Raw genomic sequence first — 23,990 nt, forward strand, 5'->3', positions numbered from 1 at the left:
TATTTGCACTAACCAGTTTGGCTCAGTGGATAGAACGTCGGCCTGCGGATTGAAAGGTCTCAGGTTTGATTCTGGTCAAGGGCATGTACCTTGATTGCAGGCACATCCCCAGTAGGAGGTGCAGAAGGCAGCTGACCGATGTTTCTCTCTCATAGATGTTTATAACTTTCTATCCCTCTCCCTTCCTCTCTGTAAAAAATCAATAAAATATATTTTAAAATAAAATAAAATAAATCTTATTCAATGATAAAACTGTGCAGCACCTTTGGAAAATAGTTTGGTGTTTCTTTAAAAAGTTAAACATGGAATTATATGATCAGCCATTATACCTCTAAGTATATACTAAAAAAAATGAAAACAAATAGTCAAAAACATATTTGTATATAAATGTCCATAACAGCATTATTCCTAGCCAATGGGGAAACACCCCAAATTTTCATCAACAGATGAATGGGTAAACAAATGGAGTATATAGACAAAATGGAATATTATTCAGCCATAAAAAGGAATAAAGTACTGATACAGGCTATGACATTGCTGAACCTTAAAAATATTGTAAGTTAAATAATCCGAACACAAGAATTGTGTCATTACGTTATTGTATTATTCCATGTTTATGAGTATCTATAATAGACAAATTCATTGAAACAGAAAGGCAAATAGGTTTTGCAGTGCTGGGGGAGGGGAGAAACTAGAGTTATTATTGAATTGATACAGAGTTTCTGTTTGGGATGATGAAAAGCAATGTAAATTTACTTAATGCCACTAAATTTATACTTAAAATGGTTAAATTGGAAAATCTTATGTATATTTTACTATTATAAAAAATAAAAATTAAAAAATTTTAAAGGAATAGAAATCACCAGGATTTTGAGATATGAGGCTCCTGGCATTCCCTCCTCTTACAGACACACCAAATATACAACTACACATGGATCAATTCTTTCAGAGAAATCCAGAAACTAGTTGAGTGACTACTACACATTGGACAGCTGAGAAAATACCTACATTTATAAGGGTAGGAAGGCTATAACACACTCTAGCTATAAATCCTACTCCCATCTCATTATTTTCCAATCAAGATGGAACCCCCAACTCCTGGTTTATTTATAAGGAGTGAAGTGTTTGGATCATACACATTGTGCCCAACTTTTAAGATTGCCATCAGGGGTACAGGCTCCCAAATCACTTAGCTCTGAGAGTCAATGGGACGAAATATTTAAGAGTCTCATAGAATCATAGCAAACAAAGAAGCAGGTATTAAATGGGCAAGTGAACATGTCTCACAGCTATTATCCCCCAAGGCTCAACACAGATAGAACAGAAAAAAATATGCCTACATACTTTTGCAGCTGCAGCCTGAGGGTCCAACTTCTAATCAGCTTACATCTCAAAGCTGACTGAGATCCTCCCAGAAAACTAAAAAAGCCAGTGAGCACACCCACCCCACTTTATTCCTTCATCTCACTCCAACAAAAAAACTAAGTTGTTAGCTTATTCCTGGAAAGAGCTTATTTCCACATCTAGCACCCCAACTTTTATAGCTGTCACCCAAGGGATGAGCCTTCACATCACCTAGCTTTGTTAGCCAATGTGGGTTGGCATTCATGAGTCTCACAGTAATAAACAAAGAAGCAGTTTTTAAATTGTACTCCTAAAGCTGTGTCCCTGAGCTCAGTACAGAGGGAACAGGGAAAACACCTTTCCCCTACTTTTTCTCCCTAAAAGAAGTTTGACTGCATACTTTACCAGCTGCTACCTGAGGATCTGGCTTCCAATCAGCCTATGTGTGGGAACTGAGCTCCTCCCAGAAAGAAGTGGCGGTCATTTTCCCCACCTTATCCCACTGACTCATTCCAACAATAAAACCAAATCTTCATCTACTACTTGGAAGGAACCTGTCCACACATCTAGTATCCCAACTGTTACATCTTCCATCTGAAGAATGAGCTCCCAAATCACCTATCTCTGGTTTCTGATGGAGTTTGGCATTCATGAGTCCCCTGGGAATACACACAAAAAAGATGTGGTTCTATATAGATGCATAATCACTCCCGTGATTATTTCCTCTGGCTCAGCAGAGTCAATAGGCACAAACATCCAGCTCTTGGTTTCTCCCTGATAAAGATCAGACTGCATATTTAAGGTTCTGACTTTCCCACCTGCAACCTGAAGGTCAAGCCTTCATTTAGCCTGCATGAGGCAGCCAAAGGGGCAGTCCATTAGTAGTCTTTTGGGAACTTGAACAGGAGTGTGGACATTTCCAAGAACTTGGGACACTGATGGGTCTTCACACATCTAATACAGTGGTCGGCAAACTCATTAGTCAACGGAGCCAAATATCAACAGTACAACAATTGAAATTTCTTTTGAGAGCCAAATTTTTTAAACTTAAACTTCTTCTAACGCCACTTCTTCAAAATAGACTCACCCAGGCCGTGGTATTTTGTGGAAGAGCCACACTTAAGAAGCCAAAGAGCCATATGTGGCTCGAGAGCCGCAGTTTGCCGACCATAGTACTGGAGACACATAGAACAAAGATAGTCTTTTGGACAAACACAAAGGATTGAAAGCCTATAAGCTCATGACGGGCTGATTGACGAGGTTCATTTTCTTCATAAGACCAATCTGTCAAGATAGATAGGTAGCTGTTTTTATCTGATGCATAGAAACCATCAGAGATTCAAGGATAATTAAGAAGCAAGAGAATATGTTCCAAGCAAAAGAATGAGATAACTCTCCAGAACTAAGCTTAATGAAATGGAAATAAGTGATTTACCAGACAAAGTTCAAAGCAATGGTTATATATATGCTCACCAAGGTCAGGAAAACAATGAACAAAGTCATTTTTCAACGAAGAGTTAGAAAATATTAAAAAGTACCAAACAGAAATTATAGAACTGAAATATAGTTACTGAACTGAAAATTCAGTTGAAGGGTTCAACATCAGTGAAGAAAGGATTAGTAAAATTAGACAGGGAAGTAGAAATCTTCCAATCAGAGGAGGAAAAAGAACGGAAAAGAGTAAAAATAGCTCAAGGAACTTATGAGATATCATCAGATAGACAAATATGTGAATTACAGGTGTTCCAGAAGGAGAGGAGAAAGAGAAAGGAGCAGAAAGTTTATTAAAACCTGAGGGGAAAAAATATCTTCAGATCCAGGAAATCCAAAGAATAACCAAAAATATAAATCCAAAGAGACACATGCGGAGACACATTTTAATTAAATTGTCCAAAGTTAAAGGTGAAGAGAGAATCTTAGAAGCACCAAGAGAAAAGTGACTTTTTACATACAAAGTAATAGCCATAAGGTTACCAGTGGATTTTTTTTTAAAGCAGAAATCTTGCAGGCCAAAAGGCAGTGAGGTGATATATACAAAATGCTGAAGGGGAAAATGCCAATCAACAATACTCTTCTCATTACAGTTGTCCTTAAGAATTGAAGGAAAGATAAAGATTTTCTCAAACAAAAGCTGAAAGAGTCTATCACCACTAAACCAGCCTTAAAAGATTGTTTAAAGGGAGTTCTTCAAGTTGAAATGAAAGGAAACTAATTAGTATCATGAAAATATATGAAAGTGTAAACTTACTGGTAAAGGTAGATATACACTAAGTGGCCAGATTATGATGATCTCTGAACGCATAATAATCTGGCCACTCAGTGTATATCCTATATAATAAAAGGCTAATATGCAAATTGTCCCCTCGACCAGGAGTTCGACCAGCAGGCAGGCCGGCCAACTGCCCATGTCCCCTCTCCCTGGCAAGGCTGGACGGACCCCACCCATGCACGAATTCATGCACTGAGCCTCTAATACACATACACACACACACACACACACACACACACACACACACACACACACTGAGCGGCCAGATTATTATGCATTCAGAGATCATAATAATCTGGCCACTCAGTGTATAGTTAAATTCAGAATATTCTAATATTTTAATGGTGACATGTAAATAAGTTATAACTGTAGTATAACGGTTATAAAGCTTTCAAAAGTATTAAAAATAACTATATCTACAATAATTTGTTAATCATACCTAATAAAATGGTAATATGCAAATTACCATCACTCCGCTACGCCCACGATTGGGCTGGCTGGAGGCGCGGGGGGCGGGACTCAGGGTGGCCGATTGGCTGGCGGTAGGAGCGGGGGGGCGGGGACTCACGAGTCCCCGACCCCCGCTCCTCCCGCCGGCTTAAATAGCCGGTGCTGCTTAGGCCGGCGCTGCGGAAGACGCTGGTGGCGGAACTCAGGGTGGCCGATTGCGTGGCTGCCGGCACCAGTTATCCGCCAGCAGCAGTTTTCCTCTGGCCACCCGCCTGATCGGAGCGCCTCCCGATCGGAGTTCCTCTCGGAGTGGCCGATCGTGCTGGCGGGAGGCGCTCTGATTGGCGGGTGGCCAGAGGAAAACTGCTGCTGGCGGATAACTGGTGCCGGCAGCCAGGTGAAGGAAAAGTCTATTGCACGAAACTTCGTGCAACGGGCTCCTAGTGGATATATAATACAAGAAGACGTAAATGGTGACATCAAACAGAAAATGTGGGGAGGGAGAATAAAATGTAGAACTTTAGTATGTGTCAAAGTTAAGTTGTTAAAAGCTTAAATTGGATTATGATAACACTAAATTGTTTTATATAAGCCTAATGGTAACTCCAAAACAAAAAACTTGTAGTAGATATATAAAAGATAAAGTAATCAAAGCATACCACTACAGAAAATAATCAAATCACAAAAGAAGAGAGCAAGAAACAAAGGAACAATGCATCCAGTAAAAAGTAACAAAATGGCAATAGTAAGCCCATACTTATCAATAATTACTTTAGCCCAGCCAGTGTAGCTCAGTGGCTGAATGTTGACCAATGAACCAGGAAGTCCCAGTTCATTTCCCAGTCAGAGCACATGCTCAGTTTGCAGGCTTGATCCCCAGTAGGGGGCATGCAGGAGGCAGCCAATCAATGATTCTCTCTCATTATTAATGTTTCTCTCTCTCTTCCCCCCCCTCACCCCTTCATCTCTGAAATCAATAAAAATATATATATTTTTAAAATAATTACTTTAAGTGTTAATTTACTAAATTATCCAATCAAAAGACGACATGGAATAGCTAAATAGAAAGAAAACACACCCAAGACCTAACTGTGTGCTGCCTACAGGAGGTTCACCTCAGCTTTAAGGATACACATAAGCTGAAAGGGAAGGGATAGAGAAAGGTATCTCGGGGGTAAATCCCACTTGATCATGGTGTATGATCCTTTGAATGTTTTTTTAGATGCAGAAAAGGATTTGACAAATTTTAATTGGCTTTCATAATAAAATTTCTCAACAACTTGGATATAGAAGGAATGTACCTAGACATAATAAAGGCCATATATGTTGTTGTTTTTTGTTAATCCTCACCTGATGATATTTTTCCATTGATTTTTAGAGAGAGTGGAAGGGAGGGGGAGAGACGGAAAGAGAAACATTGATGTGAGAGGGACATATTGATTGGTTGCAACCAAGGTATGTGCCCTTGACCTGGGACCTTTCAGTCCACGGGCTGACGCTCTATCCACCGAGCCAAACTGGTTAGGGTGGATTTCTGCTTTTAACTTAATTGTGTGTGGGTTTTTTTTAAAATATATATTTTATTGATTTTTTTTTTTTTTTTTTTTTTTTTTTTTTTTTTTTTTTTTTTTACAGAGAGGGAAGGGGAGGGATAGAGAGTTAGAAACATTGATCAGCTGCCTCCTGCACACCTCCTACTGGGGATGTGCCCACCACCCAGGTACATGCCCTATCCACTGAGCCAAACCATTTAGGGCTTAACTTAATTGTTTTTATTTTACTCTCTGCCATCTTGTTTTAAGTTTACTTTTCAATTACAGTTTACATTCAATATTATTTTGTATTAATTTCAGGTGTATAGCATAGTGGTTAGAAAATCATGTACTTTACAAAGTGTTCCCCCTGATAGTTCCAGTACCCACTGGCACCATACATAATTAATACAAAATTCGTGCACAGGTAGGGTCACTAGGCCTGGCCAGGGATCAGGTCCGATTGGGTCCTTCCAGCTGCTGGCCAGGGCCTTCCTTCATTCCGCACCACCCCCTGGTGGTCAGTGTACATCATAGCGAGCTATAGAACCCCCAGTCTCCTGGTCAAACTCCATGGGAACACTTTGCATATTAGCCTTTTATATATAAAGACTAGAGGCCCGGTGCATGAAATTTGTGCACTGGGGGGAGGGTGTCCCTCATCTCAGCCTGCACCCTTTCCAATTTAGGACCCCTTGGGGGATGTCCAACTGCTGGTTTAGTCCTTCTCACAACCTGGACTGCTGGCTCCCAACCACTTGCCTGCCTGCCTGCCTGATTGCCCCTAACCACTCCCCTGCCAGCCTGATTGACGCCTAACTGCTACCCTGCTGGCCTGATTGCCCCCAAATACCCTCCCCTGCAGGTCTGGTCGCCCCTAACTGCCTTCCCCTGCAGGCCTGGTTGCCCCCAATTGCCCTCCCCTATAGGCCTGGTCCCCCCCCCCCAATTGCCCTCCTCTGCAGGCCTGGACCTCCCCAACTGCCCTTCCCTGCTGGCCTGATCACCCACAACTACCCTCCCCTGCCGGCCATCTTGCGGCAGCCATCTTTGACCACATGGGAGTGGCCATCTTGTGCTAGGGTGTGAGGATCAATTTGCATATTACCTCTTTCTTATATAGTATTATTGACTATATTTCCTGAATTGTATTTTACATTCACATGACTATTTTATAACTATCAATTTGTACTTCTCAATTCCTTCACCTCTTTCACCCAGTCCCTCAGCTCTCCTTCCTTCTGGCAACCATGAGTCTGTTTCTGTTTTGTTTATTTGTTTATATTGTTCTTTAGATTCCACATATAAGCTAAATCATATGTTATTTGTCTTTCTCTGACTTATTTCACTTGACATAATACCCTCTAGGTCCATTCATGTTGTTGCAAATGGTAAGATTTCATTCTTTTTATAAGCAAGTAATATTCCATTGTACATATGTACCACCACTTTTTTTTATCCACTCATCTATTGTTGGCCACTTGAGTTGTTTCTATATCTTGGCTATTGTAAATAATACTGAAATGAGCATAGGGATTCATATATTCTTTTGAATTAGTGTTTCAGGTTTCTTCAGATATATTCCCAGAAGTGGAATTGTTGGGTCATAAACCAGTTCCATTTTTAAAAAAATATTTTGAGTTAACTCCATACTGCTTTCTACAGTGGCTGTACCAATCTGCATTACCACCTGCAATATACTAGGGTTCCCTTTTCTCCACATCCTCTCTAATACTTGTATGTAGATTTATTGATAAGAGTCATTCTAACAGGTGTGAGAGGATATCTCACTGTGGTTTTAATTTGTATTTCTCTGATTAGTGACATTGAACATCTTTTCATGTCTATCGGCCATCTGTCCCCTTTGGAGAAGTGTCTACTCAGGTCCTTTGCCCATTTTTTAAATTGGATTTTTTTTTCTGGTTTTGATTGTACATAAATGGATTTTATCAGAAAGATGTCAGAGACTCACAGAAGTGGAGGAAGACTAGAGACGGTAACTTGAGAACAGGATAGAAACACAAAGACAGGAACAGTCTGATCAGGATGCTGTCCTGGATAAAATCACATAAACCATTTTTTTCACCCTGTGTCAATCACTTAAGTTTCAATGTTCAGCAAAAGAGCAAGTGATTGAGTAAGAGTACATTGCATACCTGCCCTTTGGCGATACCAGGACAGGGAGAAGAATTTGGCTTACTCCATTTGAATAGGGGGAGAAAAGCATCTGGATATGTCATCCCACAAAGACTATGTGTTAGTTTTATATTATATTAATGTACAACAAATGACCACAACTTGAGTGGCCAAGACATCAATTTATTATCTCAATAATTAATTATAGGCCAGAAGTCCAGGCATGGTTTGACTGGGTTCTCTGTTTGGGCAAGCCTGACATTAAGGTATTCACAGGGTCACATTCCTTCCTGGAACCTCTTGGGAAGAATCCACTTCCAAGATAATTTAGATTGTTGCCATAACTCCTGTCTTTGCAGCTGTAGGTCTCAAGAGATCATTTCTTTGCTGGCTATGAGCTAAAGGCCTTACTTAGTTCATAGGAAGACACTGAGATTCTTTGCCAAATAGCCCACTTCACTTTAAATCCAGGAATGGAGAATTTCCATGCATCAAATATCTCTTGCCAGGAAGAATGCAGTTCCCCCCTAAGGTCTCACCTGATTAGACCAATCAGGATGATATCCCTATTTTAAGTTCAACTAATTTGGAACCTTAATTATATGTGGAAAATCACTTCACAGTAGTATCTAGATTAGTGTTTTATTGAATAATTGTGAGAAGGTCTATGTATACCAGGGGTGGGGATCTTGTAGGCCACCTAGAATTCTGTCTATCACAGTTTTATCTACTACAAAAATAGGTGAACTGTATTATTCTAAAAGGAAATTGAGTGCCATTTTGAAAGCTGAATGGATACCAATAAGACAGCTATTCACTACAGTCCATTTGTGCAACATCTACACATACTTTTTGCCATTTCATACTTTTAAAAAATGACAACATGCAATTATTTTTTATACAAATAAAAATGCATTCATTGATCCTCAAAGGGATATCTAAAGTTTTAAAAATCATAGCATCCAGATCAAAGTTCAGGGTCTTCATATGGCATCCATTCTTCTGCTGGTTCAATACAAATGCTGTATCAATATTCTGAAATAAGGTGAACAATTAAAATTTTCAACTGCCAACAACTCACCATATATACAATAGTAGGTAAAAGAGAGAAATTAAGAGGCATATTAATATGTATAAATATATGTATATTGTAGCAAAAATAAAATATGAGTAACTACTACATTCTTCATTTCTAAAACTGGTCACAAAGTCAAAGTTGATATAAACTTTATTTCCTCACTCTTTACATCACATTTCCTTTCATCCAGTCAGCATCTCAGTTATATGGGTTCTTTTTTTTTCTAAAATAAAGAACATTTATTATCACAAGTTGCATAAAAACACAGACAGCCTTTACAAAAATGGAGGAGTGATTCAAACATTTATTTATGTGGTGTCTGAATAATTGGTAGCCTTGCATGTAGGAGGTTGCTGTAGTTATCTAATAATTTTTACTACTTTGGAATATGATGACACCATAGAAGATGTCCTGGTCTCTAGAAACGTTCCTTTCTGTTCCCCTTCCATTATTTAGCAGCAACCCAACTTCCTTTTGAAAACTGAAAATAATCTCAGCCAGTACAAAAGCCTCCATTTTTACCTATTTGTCCATTGGCATGAGGATTCCAAAATCACCAAGTGGACATCTCAACTTCCAAATCAATAGAATCATTGTTGAGTAACCTGATAGAAACATGCCTTCTTGGGGTACTAAAAAATTCTAAACCAGTAGAGCACAAAGTTGTAGGGACCAGAAACAAACATTTTATGAGTAGGTCTTTAGGAACAACTTCCATTCTTCTGTTCTTAGACATAGAAATTCTAGTTGACTTCGTGGCATCATATACAGTATATTGGTGGCTTGTTCAGAACATATATCATATATTGTGGGATGGCTCCTTTAACACACAAGGTGTTGTCTCTCAACTGGTGGCTTAACTGTTGTCAGCATAGTCATTATTTCATTGCGTAAGAGCAGCTTTTTGTCCAAGTGATGGACTGCATGATAAAACCAGTGAATTCCATTGGTATAAGCAAATCACCACACTTACTTAGTTTTAAAGTGAGTCCCTTGATGAGAAGCGATGTTGCGTGAAATTTTACAATTGTGAATGAGGCATTTTGTAAGATCACAGATGGTGGTGCCAACAGTACTGCAAACATATCTATAATATTCATTTATGCCAGAGAAATCATAAAACCAACTAACTTCTCCATAATATAATGGGTCCAAATTAATTAACTTACCCAGGTACCTGACTGGTACCCTTGAGATTGTTACATATCAGTAACTCAGTATAGTGTGGTCAAGTTGGGAATTCAGCTGTGGGGCAGTCATTTCAGCCTTGATAAAGGGAAACCATGGTGCTGAAGCCATACATAGCTCTTTTCATGCCACCCTGACCATTTTGTACAAGTGCCTATTGAGCAAGCACAGGGGTAGCTAAAAAGCTTACTGCCCTCCACTGAGTGGGTGATATTGCCCACTTGATTGCTGAGAGCTTATGGGTGAGCGTTCACACCTTATATTGAGAGACTCATACTTCTGACTGGTCCCAAGAAGTCCATACACCACATCCTCAAATCTGTTTTGTGTCCATTTTTCCAAATGTCCTCATTCAAAATCCCTGTTAATTAGGATGAACCATTATCCCCGGACTTGGATCTGAATGCAACATGTTATATGAGACTTCAGGATTTTTCTCTTTGAAGAGGAGTGAATGCACTTTTGTTTGTATAAAGAATAATTATAGCACGTTACACAGTCTTTGGGGTAACAAAAGTTTGTAGATGTTGGGTAAGTGAACTTTAGTGAATATTTGTTATTCACTAAATAGTAACAAGTGTTTGTAGATATTGGGTTAGTGAACTTTAGTGAATATTTGTTTAAATAAAAATAATTTTTACTTTTTATGTAAGACTTACAAAATGTTTCAAAAATAATATAAAAAAGTCCCCCCTCCTCTCTCTCTCTCCCTCACACACAATTTTAAAAATATTTTGAAAGTACAACATGGATAGATCTAGAGGGTATTAAGCTAAGTGAAATGAGTCAGACAGAAAGACAAATACCATAGGATTTCACTTATATGTGGAATATAAACAAACCAGAAACAAATTCATAGATACAGAGAACAAACTGATGGTTGTCAGAGGGGAGGGGGTTGGAGGGATGGATAAAATAGGTGAAGGGGAATAAGTGGTACAAACCTCCAGTCATAAAAGCAATAAGTCATGGGAATGTCATACACAGCATAGGGAAAATGCTCAATATTATCTTAATAACTTTGCATGGTGACATGGTTACTAGGCTTACTGTGGCAATCACATCATCAGGAATACAAATATCAAATCAATATGTCATACACTGAAACTAATATAGTATTGAATGTCAACTATAATTTAAAATTTAAGTTAAAAAACATAAAAAAGTTAATGTGTCTTTGAGAACAAAACTTCCTTCTTTTTCATACTGTTGATTTTGAAAAATATCAGTAACAAAAATAATAAAATGATTAAAATTTTGGGATAAAGTTTTTTGAGAGTAAGTTACAAAGACATTCTCTCACAGAAAACAGTACAATAATCAAAATCAAACCACTAATATTGATATAACACTATTATCTTAAAGACCTTCTTCATATTTTGCCTTCTGTCCAAATTGTACCAGAATTTCATGAGTAGGGAAGAGACAGACAGATCTTTCTGGACTGTGAACAGGACAAATGGTGTACTGAGTCCCAGAGTAGAGTGCAACCCAGAGATGGAGCTAAGGGGGCTTCCATAGGCATTGGGTCTCCTCTGCCAGCCTCAGCCCCATGATACCACCGTCCTCCTTCAGGCTCCCCAGAACTCCCTGTGACCGCCACACCTTGAAGGTTCCATAACCACTGTCCTCTAATTACACTTTATCTGGGGCTGATGGTCTCAAGGCAGTGGCCCAGACCTCCTCCACCACTTCACCACCTGACAGAGCTGGGAGGACCGCAGAGCTCCATCATTATTATCTAGACTAGAGTGCTGTCCCACAGACCACAAGACTTCGGGAGCCCGGAGACCATCTCTTTTCTTCGCGCCATTGACAGTTGAGCAACTGAGGCTCAGAGACCACTGAGACGATTAGGGGAAGAGCTGGGAGGTTGTCTCTTTGGTGGCCTCTTTGGCCAGGTGTCTTCCCCACACAGCACAGAGCTGGTCTAAGTTCCCTCCCTACAGGGAAGTCACAACTACACACAGCATGGAGCTGGGGGTGTGGGTGGTGATGGGCACGTTGAGGAATGACACCTCGGGGAAGACTTAGTCTTTCCTTTGGGGCTTATGGATGGATGGGTTTTTCTTTTTGAGGATGCAAAGTGGAATCCATCTACCTGAATGTGGAGGCCGTAAACACACACCGAGAGAAGCCTGAGGTACGTGGGCACATGGTGAAAGCACCCTCCCCACCCAAAGGGCCACCCCAGTGCCACAGACCTTGGGTGTTTTGCACCATCAGATAGAATAACCAGCACCTGGAAATGCTGGATCCTCCGCCCAGATCGGAGGCACCATGGAGATGCAGGGCTAGAGCAACCCCTCCCAAAAAGGCCTCAGACCAGACTCCTCCAGGCTCTCCTGAGAAAAGGATCAGGATGAAGGCCTGGCTGAGGGAGCGGAGCCTGGTAGTGAGGACAACCGACAGGGGATGGGCTGAGGCTCCACACTGCCGTCTCCTTCCTGTTAATCCTGGGCTTTCTTCTCTCAGAATGTGGACATCACCCGAGATCCTGAGGAAGCCTTGGATACCATAGCTGCCCACTACTGAATCCTTTCCAGGCTAAATTGCCTTTGTTCTTGCTTTCTTCTAGCCAAGGAACTCCCGCATCTGCCTTTGCCCATATGCTTAGGTATCAACAAGCCTCTCAGGAAGTTACAATCGAAGCTCAACTTCATCCTCAGACAGCTCTGCTTTTAGCAGACCTCCGCAACTCAAGTCATGTCCTTGTTATAGTCACAGTCAAAAGGCTGTATAGCTCTGCATGGAGCTTTGTCTTACTTGTTCAATTCTTGTTCTCTAACCAACAAGTTTCCTTTCTCCCTGCAGAGGGGGAGAAGAGGCCATTGTGAGACCTCCACTGTCCATTCGACCTTGTCTCTGAGATGCAGTCCTGGTTCTGTGGGAATGAGGCTTGTAAGGGCTTTCTAGAGGAACAGGCTCCTATGTAGCATTTCCAGAGGCAATGAGAGGGGCCTATGGGCACATCCCTTTATGGGCAATGTGGCTAGGGGTATAAGATCTTCCTTCTCACCCAAGAGATTTTGGTACCTGGTTCAGTGTTCTCTGCTTCTACTCCTGCCCCCTTCCTGAAGTTATTTCATTTCCCACATGGATAATACAACCAACACCATAGAGTCCCGGGAACATCATCTCTGAAAATAGTTATCTTCTCTCCTTTTCAACCACCCACTCTCTGCACCTTGTCATTACCTGGAATCTTACCTTCTATATCAAATGTAACTGTCTGATCATCCACACCCTTTCTCATTATGTCATCTCTCTCAATGTCACTCCGGGATACCTAGCAGCATATCTTTCACATATGAATCACTTAAGTGACATTTATTAAATAAACCATACTAGTTTTTGGACCTCATTAACACTCAAATTCATCAATCCCTTCTTTGTTTTCCAATCCATTAGCCAATGTATCCATATTCTAACCTCTTAAAAGCTAATACGCCCTTTAGGCTAGAAGTGAGGCCCTGTCTCTCCCATATAAACATGTTGATCTCTCCTTAAACATAGGGGGAAGAAGGGGAGCACATCTAATTCACTTTGCAGTTTCAATGTTTATTTCTGATACCAAAACTTGAAAGCACACAAGGTGGGGAGAGCAATAGAAAAGGAACAGCAAATAAATTTATCTTGCATGCCACTTCCAGTCAACAGGATGTGGCTCTCTAGATAGCTGTGTTTAAAAGGAATGTGAGGCTTCAGCCTCACTCAGGGGGAAGACTATTGTAACCAATCAGCAATATCTGTGAACATAAAAAAGAAAAAAAATTAGCATCAATGATTTCATATATATATATATATATATATATATATATATATATATATATATATATTAAGGAATATAAATACCAAACAGTGCTTCCCATACATCTCTCATCTCCCCACCATGGGTTTACTATGACTCCCAGCTTTTGCACATAAATACATTCTCATGAACCCTACATCTCCCAATGACCCTAGCTGTCCAATCCAAAGTGAAGTACCTACCCAACATCTCACTCAACCCAGAAGAAACCAATGGCACCAAAGTTGGCAGCAAAGTTGGCACTGGCTGTAGCACCAGGGCCAATAATGGGGCCAGTGAAGGTCTGAGGAAATCTGGAACGGGCATTCTGGTGGTATCTGGCCCAGAAGGTAAATGGGATTCTGGACCAAGGATCTCCAAAATCTCCTTCCTCATCCCAGGTCAGTAGCTCAAACTCAATGTCATCCCAGCTCCAGGGGCCAGAAACGGCCTCATCTCCAATCCCCATGCGGGTTCTCGCCTCAGCCCGGGCTTCGGCCTCAGCTGCAGCAGCATCCAGAGCATCCAAGGCCTCATCTGCAGCTTCCATAAACTGTGCAGTCCAGTCGCGAGGGTCTCTCTTTTGAACCTGAGGTGAGAAATAGAAAATAAAACAAAACCCATATTATTAGTTAATATTTATGAAGCAATTACTATATATTTAGTGCCCTAGTTTGTGCTACTGTTTGCTTAATAACAACAAATGCCACCAGCATTCACCTACCATGTTCAATACTTAAGATCTCATTCCTGCTCTGGACCATTTATTCCTAGCCAGTCACATCTCACCCCATGACCTATCAAGTTTGGAGCAGTTCCTCTATTACCTCTGCAATGAATCTCAGCACTTTCATTTTGCTAGTCTCATGGTAGGAACGGAGGCCCCAGAGGAACTCATACTCAGGAGGGTTGCTGTTGGGCACTCGTCTATAGTCCAGGTACCTTAGAAAGAGTAAAAGGTCTTTGTTTCTATCAAGGTAGAATGGTAACCCATTAATGCATACTAAGCCTAGATTTTGAAACCCCAGATTTCAGGTACCAACTCCTCCAAGATTCATTCTTAAACACAAAGTGTTTACCCTCTACTACTCAGGCCTTCAAATTCCCGTGTCAGTGCTTCTACACTGAATAGTCACCTAGAGCTGCAGGGGAGACTTCTGTAGGGCCATAGAAAGGACAACACTTAATCTCACACTCTCTGTCACAGCTCTAGCACCAGATTCTTGTAATCTTGTCAATGAGCCACAGATAGGATCATTGTAATGATTATACTGCAGTGCAAAAGCCACAACCAGGCCCAACCTTGGAGATGTCTACTGTGGGGACATCACTTACAAGATGATTATAGAAAAATTCAACCACAAAGAGTGTACTAAATAAATACTTCTGAGTTCATGTGTTTCTGTACACATATGTACACACACACACACACACGCACACACACACACATATATGTATGAATAGTTAGTGTAAGAAATGAGCATGGGAAGAACTTTCTGAAGCTGACCAGCACACAGAACTCATGAGGACCAGACAAAGCCCCTTAGGCACTACTTACTTTTGCTTTACAAACTCATAAGTGAGAAGTTTCCTCAGATCTCCAAGGAGGGGATGTCTCACCCTGATAGTTAAAAAAAGGAACCCATAATCAGAGACTATGACATTGCCTCCAAAAATGAAAGGACTTTCCAGCACAGAGGTCAGAGATGAAAAGAAGCAGAGAGTTCAGGACTAGTTCCTCATCCACCCAAGTCACATTCCCGGGCTCTGTACCTCCCCAACCCCCCTAGAACATCAGTGGCTGATGCAATCCTGGGACCCTCCTCTGTTGTCAAAGGATGGTATAAACAGGCAAGAGATGAGAGCCCAGTCATACCCAGGACGCAGTCCCATCTTGCGTAGTGCCTCCCAGAGGACAGCTGCAATGGGAGGCAAGGGGAGACAAGGGATGGAAAATGAGCATGGAAGTAAGGCTGTAACCAACCCCCAGCTGCAGGTCCAGCCACTCACCTTCACTGGCACGGTTGCCATTCATGAAGATAACACCCAAAATCACTAAGAGGAGACCCAGCTTGGGTGTGTCTTTGGTCCTAAAAGAGTACAAAAAGATGATGCTTTCAGCAGCCATTTGCACAAGACATTCCAGGCAGCATCTAGCTTCTCCAATATTCCTCAGCTAGGGGATAATTATACTCCAGCTCTTCCCCTGACCTGCTATGAGCAGGTCAGGGGAAGAGCTGGAGTATAATTATCTGAGTATAATTCATCTCTATGAATCTGAGATGGTGACCTAGTCCCAGAGAAAAAAGCACCACTGAAAGGCAATGTTTCACTTCCCTTCCCATCTTACGTTCCCAGTATGCCAGCCAGGGACTCGGGTGTACTGATGAGAATATACAGGTGTTCTTCCTTGTCAATTTCCTTCAATTGAATCCCAAATTTCTATAGGGAAAGGAAAACAGACTATGAAATTACAAAATCTAGCATATGCTACCCATTTCAGTCGCTCACCTTCCTGTGAGACTTGTCCTAAACTCCCAGTAGGAATCCCATGAATCTTTGAGACCAAGACTTTCCCCGTCATTCCTGTCCCTTAGAAGCTGCCTTCTCACCTTCTCCAGGACAAAGCATGCACGTTCAATGATTTCTGGATAAACATCAGTGTATTCACGGATGATATCCCTCAGCATTTCTGTAGGAGAAAGGAGGGAGCACCTGGGCTGAGTAGGGGCCACAGAGCTGCAGCCCCCTTTGCTACCTTTGCTGAAAACACAGGGTCCTCAAGGGTCGAAAAGGAAGAATTAGCCATGGAAGGGGGGGACTGAAGGAGAGGGGACTTATATATAAACAAAGGGATGTCCACAGAGCATGGAGTGAGGGGAAGGGCAGAGCCCTGGGAGAGGGCACTGGATGCCTACCTGAGCGCTTGATGGGCACCTTTGTGTAATCTTTAAGCATCAAGTACTTGACCAATTTATTAGCCTGGGAGGGGAAAAGGAAAATTTTTCGTTATATTTACAGAAAACCTGGTTGAGTTATAGGTGGAAGGATGGCAAAGAAAAGAGCAAGAGAGGAGAGATGTAACTGGGGAGTTATAGTGCTTACTCTTTCCTGAAGAAGGGCCACATCTCGGGGCTGTGAAGCACTCATGTTCTGTGGGGCACGTGGGTTGGGAGAGGGACGCAGGTTTGATGAGGGTCGTAGGTTCTGCCAGTCAGGTGGAACTGGCCTATCGGTGGGGATCCAGTCATGTGGGAGCTGCCAGTCTGTAGGAAGTGGCCAGTTGTGTGGTAGCGGCCAGTCAGGAGGGCTTTGCCAATCTGGAGGACCCTGCCATCCAGGTGGGGTCTGCCATCCATGTGGGGCCTGCCATCCAGGTGGGGCCTGCCATCCAGGTGGATTCTGCCAGGCCAATGGGTTTGGCCAGACAACTGGACCAGGCCAGACAATGGGATTTGGCCAGATCACTGGGCTCTGCCAGATCACTGGGCTCTGCCAGATCACTGGATTCTGCCAAGCAACTGGGTTTTGCCAGGCTGGTGGGGTCTGCCTGGCTGGGGGGCTCTGACGTGATGGTGGGATCTGCCTGACTGGCTGGTTTTGCCAGCCTGATGGGTTCTGCCAGGCCAATGGGGTCTGCCAGAGCACATTGGGGGGTGCGTAGGGTGGGTTCTGAGTGGTAACAGGAATCGGTGCAGATCTCCAGGTCCCTGCAGGCAGTGGGGCCCGCCTTTGATCCCCACTGCGGTTCTCTTCCACATTCAAGTTATTAATCTGCATCATCAGAGAGAATGAAGGTCTAGAGTCACCAGTTGTTTCTGTGTCCTCACCCTATCTATTCCAGGAAGACCCCCTAAAACCTTCACCTGTAGTGACAGCCTGACCCACTAGCCAATGGCCACCCTGAGTCCTGGGCTTGTTTTTCACTGTCTTCCAGGCAGAAGTTTCATCTCTGAATCAGACCAGGATCAACCCAAGGGTATGGCCTGAAGCTGCTCTTCTTCCTATGTCCACCACTGGCTCTGCTTGTACCACCCTGGACAAATCACTCAAGTCACTTCACCTCTCTGGGACTTAGTTTCCTTCTCTGTAAAACTGAGACTATGACCCCTAACTGATATGAGGTACCTTGAAGATTTAATGAATGAGATAGCCTATGTGAATGTGCCCAGCTCAAGGCCTAACTCATGGTGGCTACTATCAAAATGTAAATGGAATTACATATAGGAGATAGATAGATAGATAGATAGATAGATAGATACAGATATAGCTATCACGTCTCATCTCCCCATCAGTCTGTGGACACTCAGAGGGCAGGAATTACCATATTCACCTCATCATCCCCTATAATATAGCTGAATACAGGCAGACATAAATATAGATATAGGATTGTCTATATCTATATATTTACTCCAGTTTTAGAACAAATAACAACCTCAGAGAAGAAAGGAGAGAACCCAAAGCAAAGTGGAACTAGCAGGGATCTCACCTTTCTGGTCCTCTTGCCCCGGATTATAGTCCTGGACTCCAGATTCTGAGCCTGGGAACCATCTGCTGATGTCTGTGCAGCTGCACCATCAGATACAGAGATAACTGGGTTGGCCTCTATGTCAGCCTTGGAAGTAGCCACCTTGGTTTGGTTAACATTCTGAGTCTGGGTATCAGCTGTTTGGGCCTTAGTGATATCATTCCAAGCCTTGAAGGCTGTCTTAGGCTGAGTGTTTGACATTTCACTGGCATTGAGAGACTGAGAGAAATTGTAAGTGGCCTTTGGGCCCACCTTAGTAGTGGCATTTTGGGCCTTAAAGGTGATCTCAGATTTGTTGGCAGTTAACTCTTTGGTTGCTACTTGGGAAAAATCATAGGCAGCATTTGGGCTATTTGGGGTGGCATTCTGGGTCACAAAGGCTGCCTTAGGTGGTGTCTCTTTGGCATTAAGAGCCTGAGAGAAATCATAGGCAGCATTTGGGCCTTTTGTGGAAGCATTCTGGGCCTTAAAGGCTGCTTTAGGCCTAGCTGCAGCTGCTGAAACCTGATAATCAGCCGTTGTTGGGGGCTGTGAACTCTGGGGACAAGAATTTTGCCCGAAGGCAGCTGCAGGAGCCTGGTTGGTAGGTGGAGCCTCTGAGATCTGGATGGCCTCCATCAGGGTCTGCATAAGCAAGGTGCTGTCTTCTATAGAGGCCTCAGCCTGAAAATACAGGAGTGGGGGTTAAAATCTCTGGGCCTCCAAAGCTAGCGGAAGGGTAGAGGGAGCAGTGCAGGGGACGTGCTGGAAGGTGCTGGTGCAAAAAGAGGAGGGCTGAGTTAGAGTCCTAGACTGCTGGGGAGGAAGGCACAGTGTTAACAATGTCTGGTAAGTGGGGTAGGGGCTAAAGAGGGGTGGGGTAGGAAGAGGAGAGGGGTGGAGTTGGAACTGAGGGCTTATCAATCAGTGAGATTAGAGCAGAGCAGTGTGACGTGCTTTAAGAACTCTGGACCAGGGTTATGGTGCCCTTATGAGGAGTTTAGGAGAGTAAGGGGGGGGGGAGGTCCACAGGGAGTGAGGAATGCAGAAGAAAGGGAATGTGGAGGTGGATGGTTGGGGGAGGGAGCGGCAGAATGCTCTACAAACGTCAGGACTATGGGGTGGGGGGAGAAAGTCTCCTCGTCCAACCCGCATTCTCTGGGCACATTGCCCTGACTACTAACAGGGTCTCCCCTTTCTCTGGGCAGGGACTGATGGCTGAAAAGGGACGCCCCTCCCCCCCCCTCGATAAATCCTGAGAATTTTTGAAAGACAAGGGAGTCTAGGCACCTAGAGGGCAAATCGGATCCAGGAGTTTGGGTGTTCAAAGCGGCCCAGGGGTAACTGCTGGGGAAATGGGGAGGGGTGTAGGAGTTAGATATCTCACCTGGAAGCTGAGGAGGCCCGCACCACAGTCCATTTTCTGAGCCATGGCTCTAGTCCCTCTGGCAAGAGCAGAGCCTGGGGAGTGTTGGGGAGGAGCCGGACGTTATACTATGGAGGGCAAATAAGAGAAACCAAATTTGGGGATGGGGTGTTTGGGATTTGATTGTGGGGACGGATGAGTTGCTGAATGTGAGGGGAACGGGCCAAATCAATGTGGGAAAAGTAAAGTGTCCAGAAGGAAGTTCTGAATCCCGAGAAGCTACTGAAGGGGCGAAACTTCACCTCGGGATTCGGAAAGCAGATAGGAAGTTTGAATCTACAGGGTTTGGGAGCCGCGTTTGGGAAACTGAATGTAGGTTTCCAATGAGAAGAATCGTGTTAACAGTAGAGATTGAGGACCAGAAATCTGCAGAGATTTTGAACGATGGGAAGGATTCAGAGAGAGAACAGGGATTCTGAATACGGATCAGGTGAGGGGTGTGAATCAGGGTTTGGGGAGTGGAATGGGGATCAGAATCCAGGGTAAAGGGATCGGGATGAAAATGGGGGGCCCGCACCAGGGGGCAAATGCCCTGTCTGGGGGCTAATTCTCACCTTGCCTCAGGCCCCAACCCTAACCCCCTCGTGGCCTCCCTTCTTCACGACTCAGAGAATCGGGATTGCAGTGCTCGGTTCTCTGCAACCGCACCCTCTCCTTGTCCAGGAGAAAATGCCAGCGCGGCAGATAGGACGACCCCGCCTCTTTTCCTAATATACCACCCACCGCCTCACAAGTTTCAGCGCATGCGCAAGAGCTGACAGACCAAATAAGAGTCCCGCCCGCTTTCCCAACAAAAGCCTCGCTCTGAACACCATGATGCGCATGTGCAGCGAGAGGCAGTCCCGCCCCTTTGCCAACACACCAAGCCACCACCAACCAGTCTACAGTATACATTGGTCCCGCCCCTACCTCTATATCCCCTCCCCAAAACAGATGGTCTGTGCCTCTAAGTCCCACCCCTTGCCCTACACACTGGCCCCCTAGCCTTTCCGCAATGCGTCTGGGTGCTATCCCTCCCCTCTTTTGGCTCCTCCTGTCAGGTCGCAGGCATCTCCACCCCCTTGCCTAGCACTACGTAAAAGTTGCTATTAAGGAGGTCTCTAACACTTGAAGACCAGGCCCACCCAGGAGAAGGAAGCGGTAAAGCCTCTTAGAAATGGGCTTTAGGCTTTACGTCTGTAAAAGATACATCATGACACCTTTTCATCTGCTTATCTAATTGATCTCTAAGCTGTTCAGCAGAGGGAGAAGATATAAATAACTCTATTTAGGGAATGCCAGAATTAAGGACTAAGAGAGTTAAATAACTTGTCTCAAGTTCTATGAGGAGCAAAAAGCAACGTCATTGTCCACACTCTAAAGCGTCCGCTCTATCAATAGTTTCTAGGCAGCAACATAAAGATATCATCCTATTTGAAACCACTAGGTTTTCTTAGACACAGTGAAGTTTTTGTGCTCAAACTTAAAAGTCTCTTAGTTTAGATGGACAATTACAAGATCGTTGCAGACATCCTATTTCTTCAAGCCGTCAACAAGCTTTCTTATATTAAAAAATTGCTTTGTAAAAATAATAAATAATTTGTGTTGAAGGGAAAAAAAAAAGGAGGTCTCTAGATGGGGTCTCTAATTGCAGCAAGTGCTAGGATTTGTGGCACAGGAAAAGAAATGTCCAGAGAGGGTACACTATTGGAAGTAGAAAAAAGTCTATGGTCTTCACGTGACTCTATATGACCTACCCTTTAACTGCTCCCAGCCTTGTGAATATCATCAGCTTCTTTCCTGCCTTTTGTGCAGCCCCAGGCATGGACTTACCATGTGTGTGAAGGTCACAGCTTCTACATCACAGTATGATCTGTACTGGGACTTGTTTTCCTCTCACAGCAGCCCTGGGAAGTGAAGGTCCCCATTTTAGAGATCAAGACGCACAGACATGTTGCATGCATGAACTAGTAAACAGAAAATGCAAAATGTGGGCCTGGGTCTTCCTGAATCCAAAACCCACGTTCCACTAGTGCTGGCCTAAAAACGGGGGCACCCTGCTCCCCTCTTCAGTTTCAGCAACAGCTCCACACCCACCTCCACTGCCTGTCAATATCTGCCCCAAACAAGCGAGGTTTGTATTCTCTGAAACCTCAGTTCATACTCTGCACACAATACAGCAGACTTTTTCTACCTCCAATAGTGTTTCCTCTCTGGCCATTCCTTTTCCTAGGCTCTGATGTAGATGAGTTCGCAGGTGCCTAGCGCTTGATGCAATTATAGACGCACCTCCCCATTTCCACAGCAGTTACTCCTGGGCCACTTTGAACACCCAAACTCCTGGATCCGATATTTTCCCCCATGTGCCAATGCATGCAACCCGATAGCATGGGAGGGATAGAGGTGACATATGCATTGTGGAAAAGATAGGGAGCTGGTGTGTGGGGTAAGGGATGATACTATTATTGCTCTTTAGGGTCTACTCCCACTGTCAGGCCTTTTCCTGAGTGGCACAAACACGCTGCCCCCGAGGCCTTCCTGGTGCCCACTGGAGCGGCCAGGACAATCAGGCACTTGTGTGTCTGCGCCATGGCAAGCCCCGATTCAGAGTAAATGTTTGCCCTGGTTCCTTCCAGGGCTGAGCCTCAATTCCTGGGATAAAGTGCCGGCCAGCCTGTCACCAGCAGTGTGAGCCCATTCCTCTTGTCTGAATCTGGCGTCCCAATATGCAAAATGGGAAGTGCAAGGAGCACTTTGCTGGGGTCCTCACACGGACAAGGACACCCATGCTGCTGTCCTTCCAGAATGACTGGAGAGACTAGCAAAGGCAGAAAATGATACGGACATGTCAACTGACCCAAACTGAACTGATACTTTCTGAAAATCCAAGGCAGATCTCCGTCCATTTCCCATTTGTCTGGCATCAGCTCCTTTCAGGAGTCTGCATATGAAAGGAAGCCAATGCCAGGAAGGACCACAGCATTTGGTCCCCAAGGGCCAGCCAGCATCAGTTCTGCCTGGCTGGATGACTTTCCTCATCTGTTGCATAGCAACGTCCCCTGTCAGCTGCCTGTTTTTCCTCAGCACTTCCTCTGTAAAGTGTCTGCAGTGGGACGTGATCAGACTCAGGAAAGGAGGTCAGAAACACCATTTTATATGCTACCTGCTTCCATATCTGTGTCTCTAGTCTGGACTTGGACTATGAATTCTAAATCCGTAATCCAACAGCCAACCTCACTTCTCCGATTGAATATGTCTTTGTATATTATTTTTTAAATAAATCTATTGGGGTAACGTTGGTTAATAACATTATATAAATTTCAGGTAGGTAGTATTTTCAAAATTAACAGGTTACAAACTAATTCCTTTGTATATATCCTCCTTTACACCAACATTGTGCACTTCTCCTTTAGTTATATCCTTCTATCCCCTTTAGAATAAAAACCTTTTGGGAGATGGATTTTTGTTTGTTTTATTTATTTCTGTATCCTCAGGACCTGATAGAATGACATGTGGCATATTTTATATGCTCAAAAAGTGTTTGTTTAATGAATGAATGAACCCCACCATCCACCCTGTTGCTCAAGCAAAAAACCTGAGAGGCAGACTTTTTTTCCCCCTGTGATGAATTCACTTACTTTTTCTCATTTACATATAATTCATATTAATCATTAAAAGTCAAATAGTATCTACATATTCTAGAAATTAAGTGAACATCACTCTCAATCTCGCCACCTTGAGATAACTGCTATTAAGATTTTGATGCTATTATTTAAAATAATGCTTCCTGCATACAAAGTAGGTTTACAGTTATTTGTATGGAAAAATAATACAAGAATCAACAAATAATAAAAAAAAATAAGCCATTATCAGACTGTCGGGCCTCGGAGGGAGGGTAGGGGAAGGTGGGTGTAAAGGGGAGAGATCAACCAAAGGACTTGTGTGCATGCATATGAGCCTAACCAGCGGTTAAGGACAACGGGGTGGGGGGGGGGCATGTGTGGGGAGGGGTGTGGGATGGGAATGGGGGGATGAGGACAAATATGTGATACCTTAATTAATAAAGAAATTCAAAAAAATAAAAATAAATAAATAAATAAATAAATAAATAAATAAATAAGCCATTTCGTGTACTCACAACTGAAACCTTCTTATGCCCCTTCCTGTATACAGTATATTCTTATATGCATGGGATTATATTATATATGCCATAAATTTGTTAATAGCACTTTTTCTTATTATCTCCCACTCCTTTCTTTCATCTCCACCCTCATCTGTCAGATGTGCATTT

The 23,990-nt window shown here is 43.1% G+C and overlaps 1 protein-coding gene across 3 annotated transcripts; it reads right to left on the bottom strand.

Moving 5' to 3' along the window:
• Positions 1–13,543: 13,543 nt before the first annotated feature.
• Positions 13,544–20,429, bottom strand: MAGED1 (MAGE family member D1). Of its 3 annotated transcripts, none has more exons than XM_079765150.1 (13): positions 20,275–20,429; positions 19,682–19,755; positions 18,277–18,978; positions 16,893–17,561; positions 16,706–16,769; positions 16,400–16,479; positions 16,138–16,229; positions 15,798–15,877; positions 15,664–15,706; positions 15,346–15,408; positions 14,615–14,729; positions 13,991–14,376; positions 13,544–13,746 (listed from the first exon to the last, which is right to left on the bottom strand). In XM_079765150.1, exons 2-12 carry the CDS (start codon positions 19,724–19,726, stop codon positions 13,999–14,001), a joined length of 2,331 nt encoding a protein of 776 aa, XP_079621276.1. In that variant the 5' UTR covers positions 19,727–19,755; positions 20,275–20,429; the 3' UTR covers positions 13,544–13,746; positions 13,991–13,998. The 3 variants fall into 3 exon arrangements, with proteins under 3 accessions (XP_079621276.1, XP_079621275.1, XP_079621277.1); XM_079765149.1 differs by having other exon boundaries at positions 19,682–19,788; positions 20,275–20,419; XM_079765151.1 differs by lacking the exons at positions 13,544–13,746; positions 14,615–14,729 and having other exon boundaries at positions 14,055–14,376; positions 19,682–19,788; positions 20,275–20,420.
• Positions 20,430–23,990: the final 3,561 nt, after the last annotated feature.

This window comes from Cnephaeus nilssonii (genome assembly GCF_951640355.1).
Source record: "Cnephaeus nilssonii genome assembly, chromosome: X".
NCBI classification, from domain to species: domain Eukaryota; kingdom Metazoa; phylum Chordata; class Mammalia; order Chiroptera; family Vespertilionidae; genus Cnephaeus; species Cnephaeus nilssonii.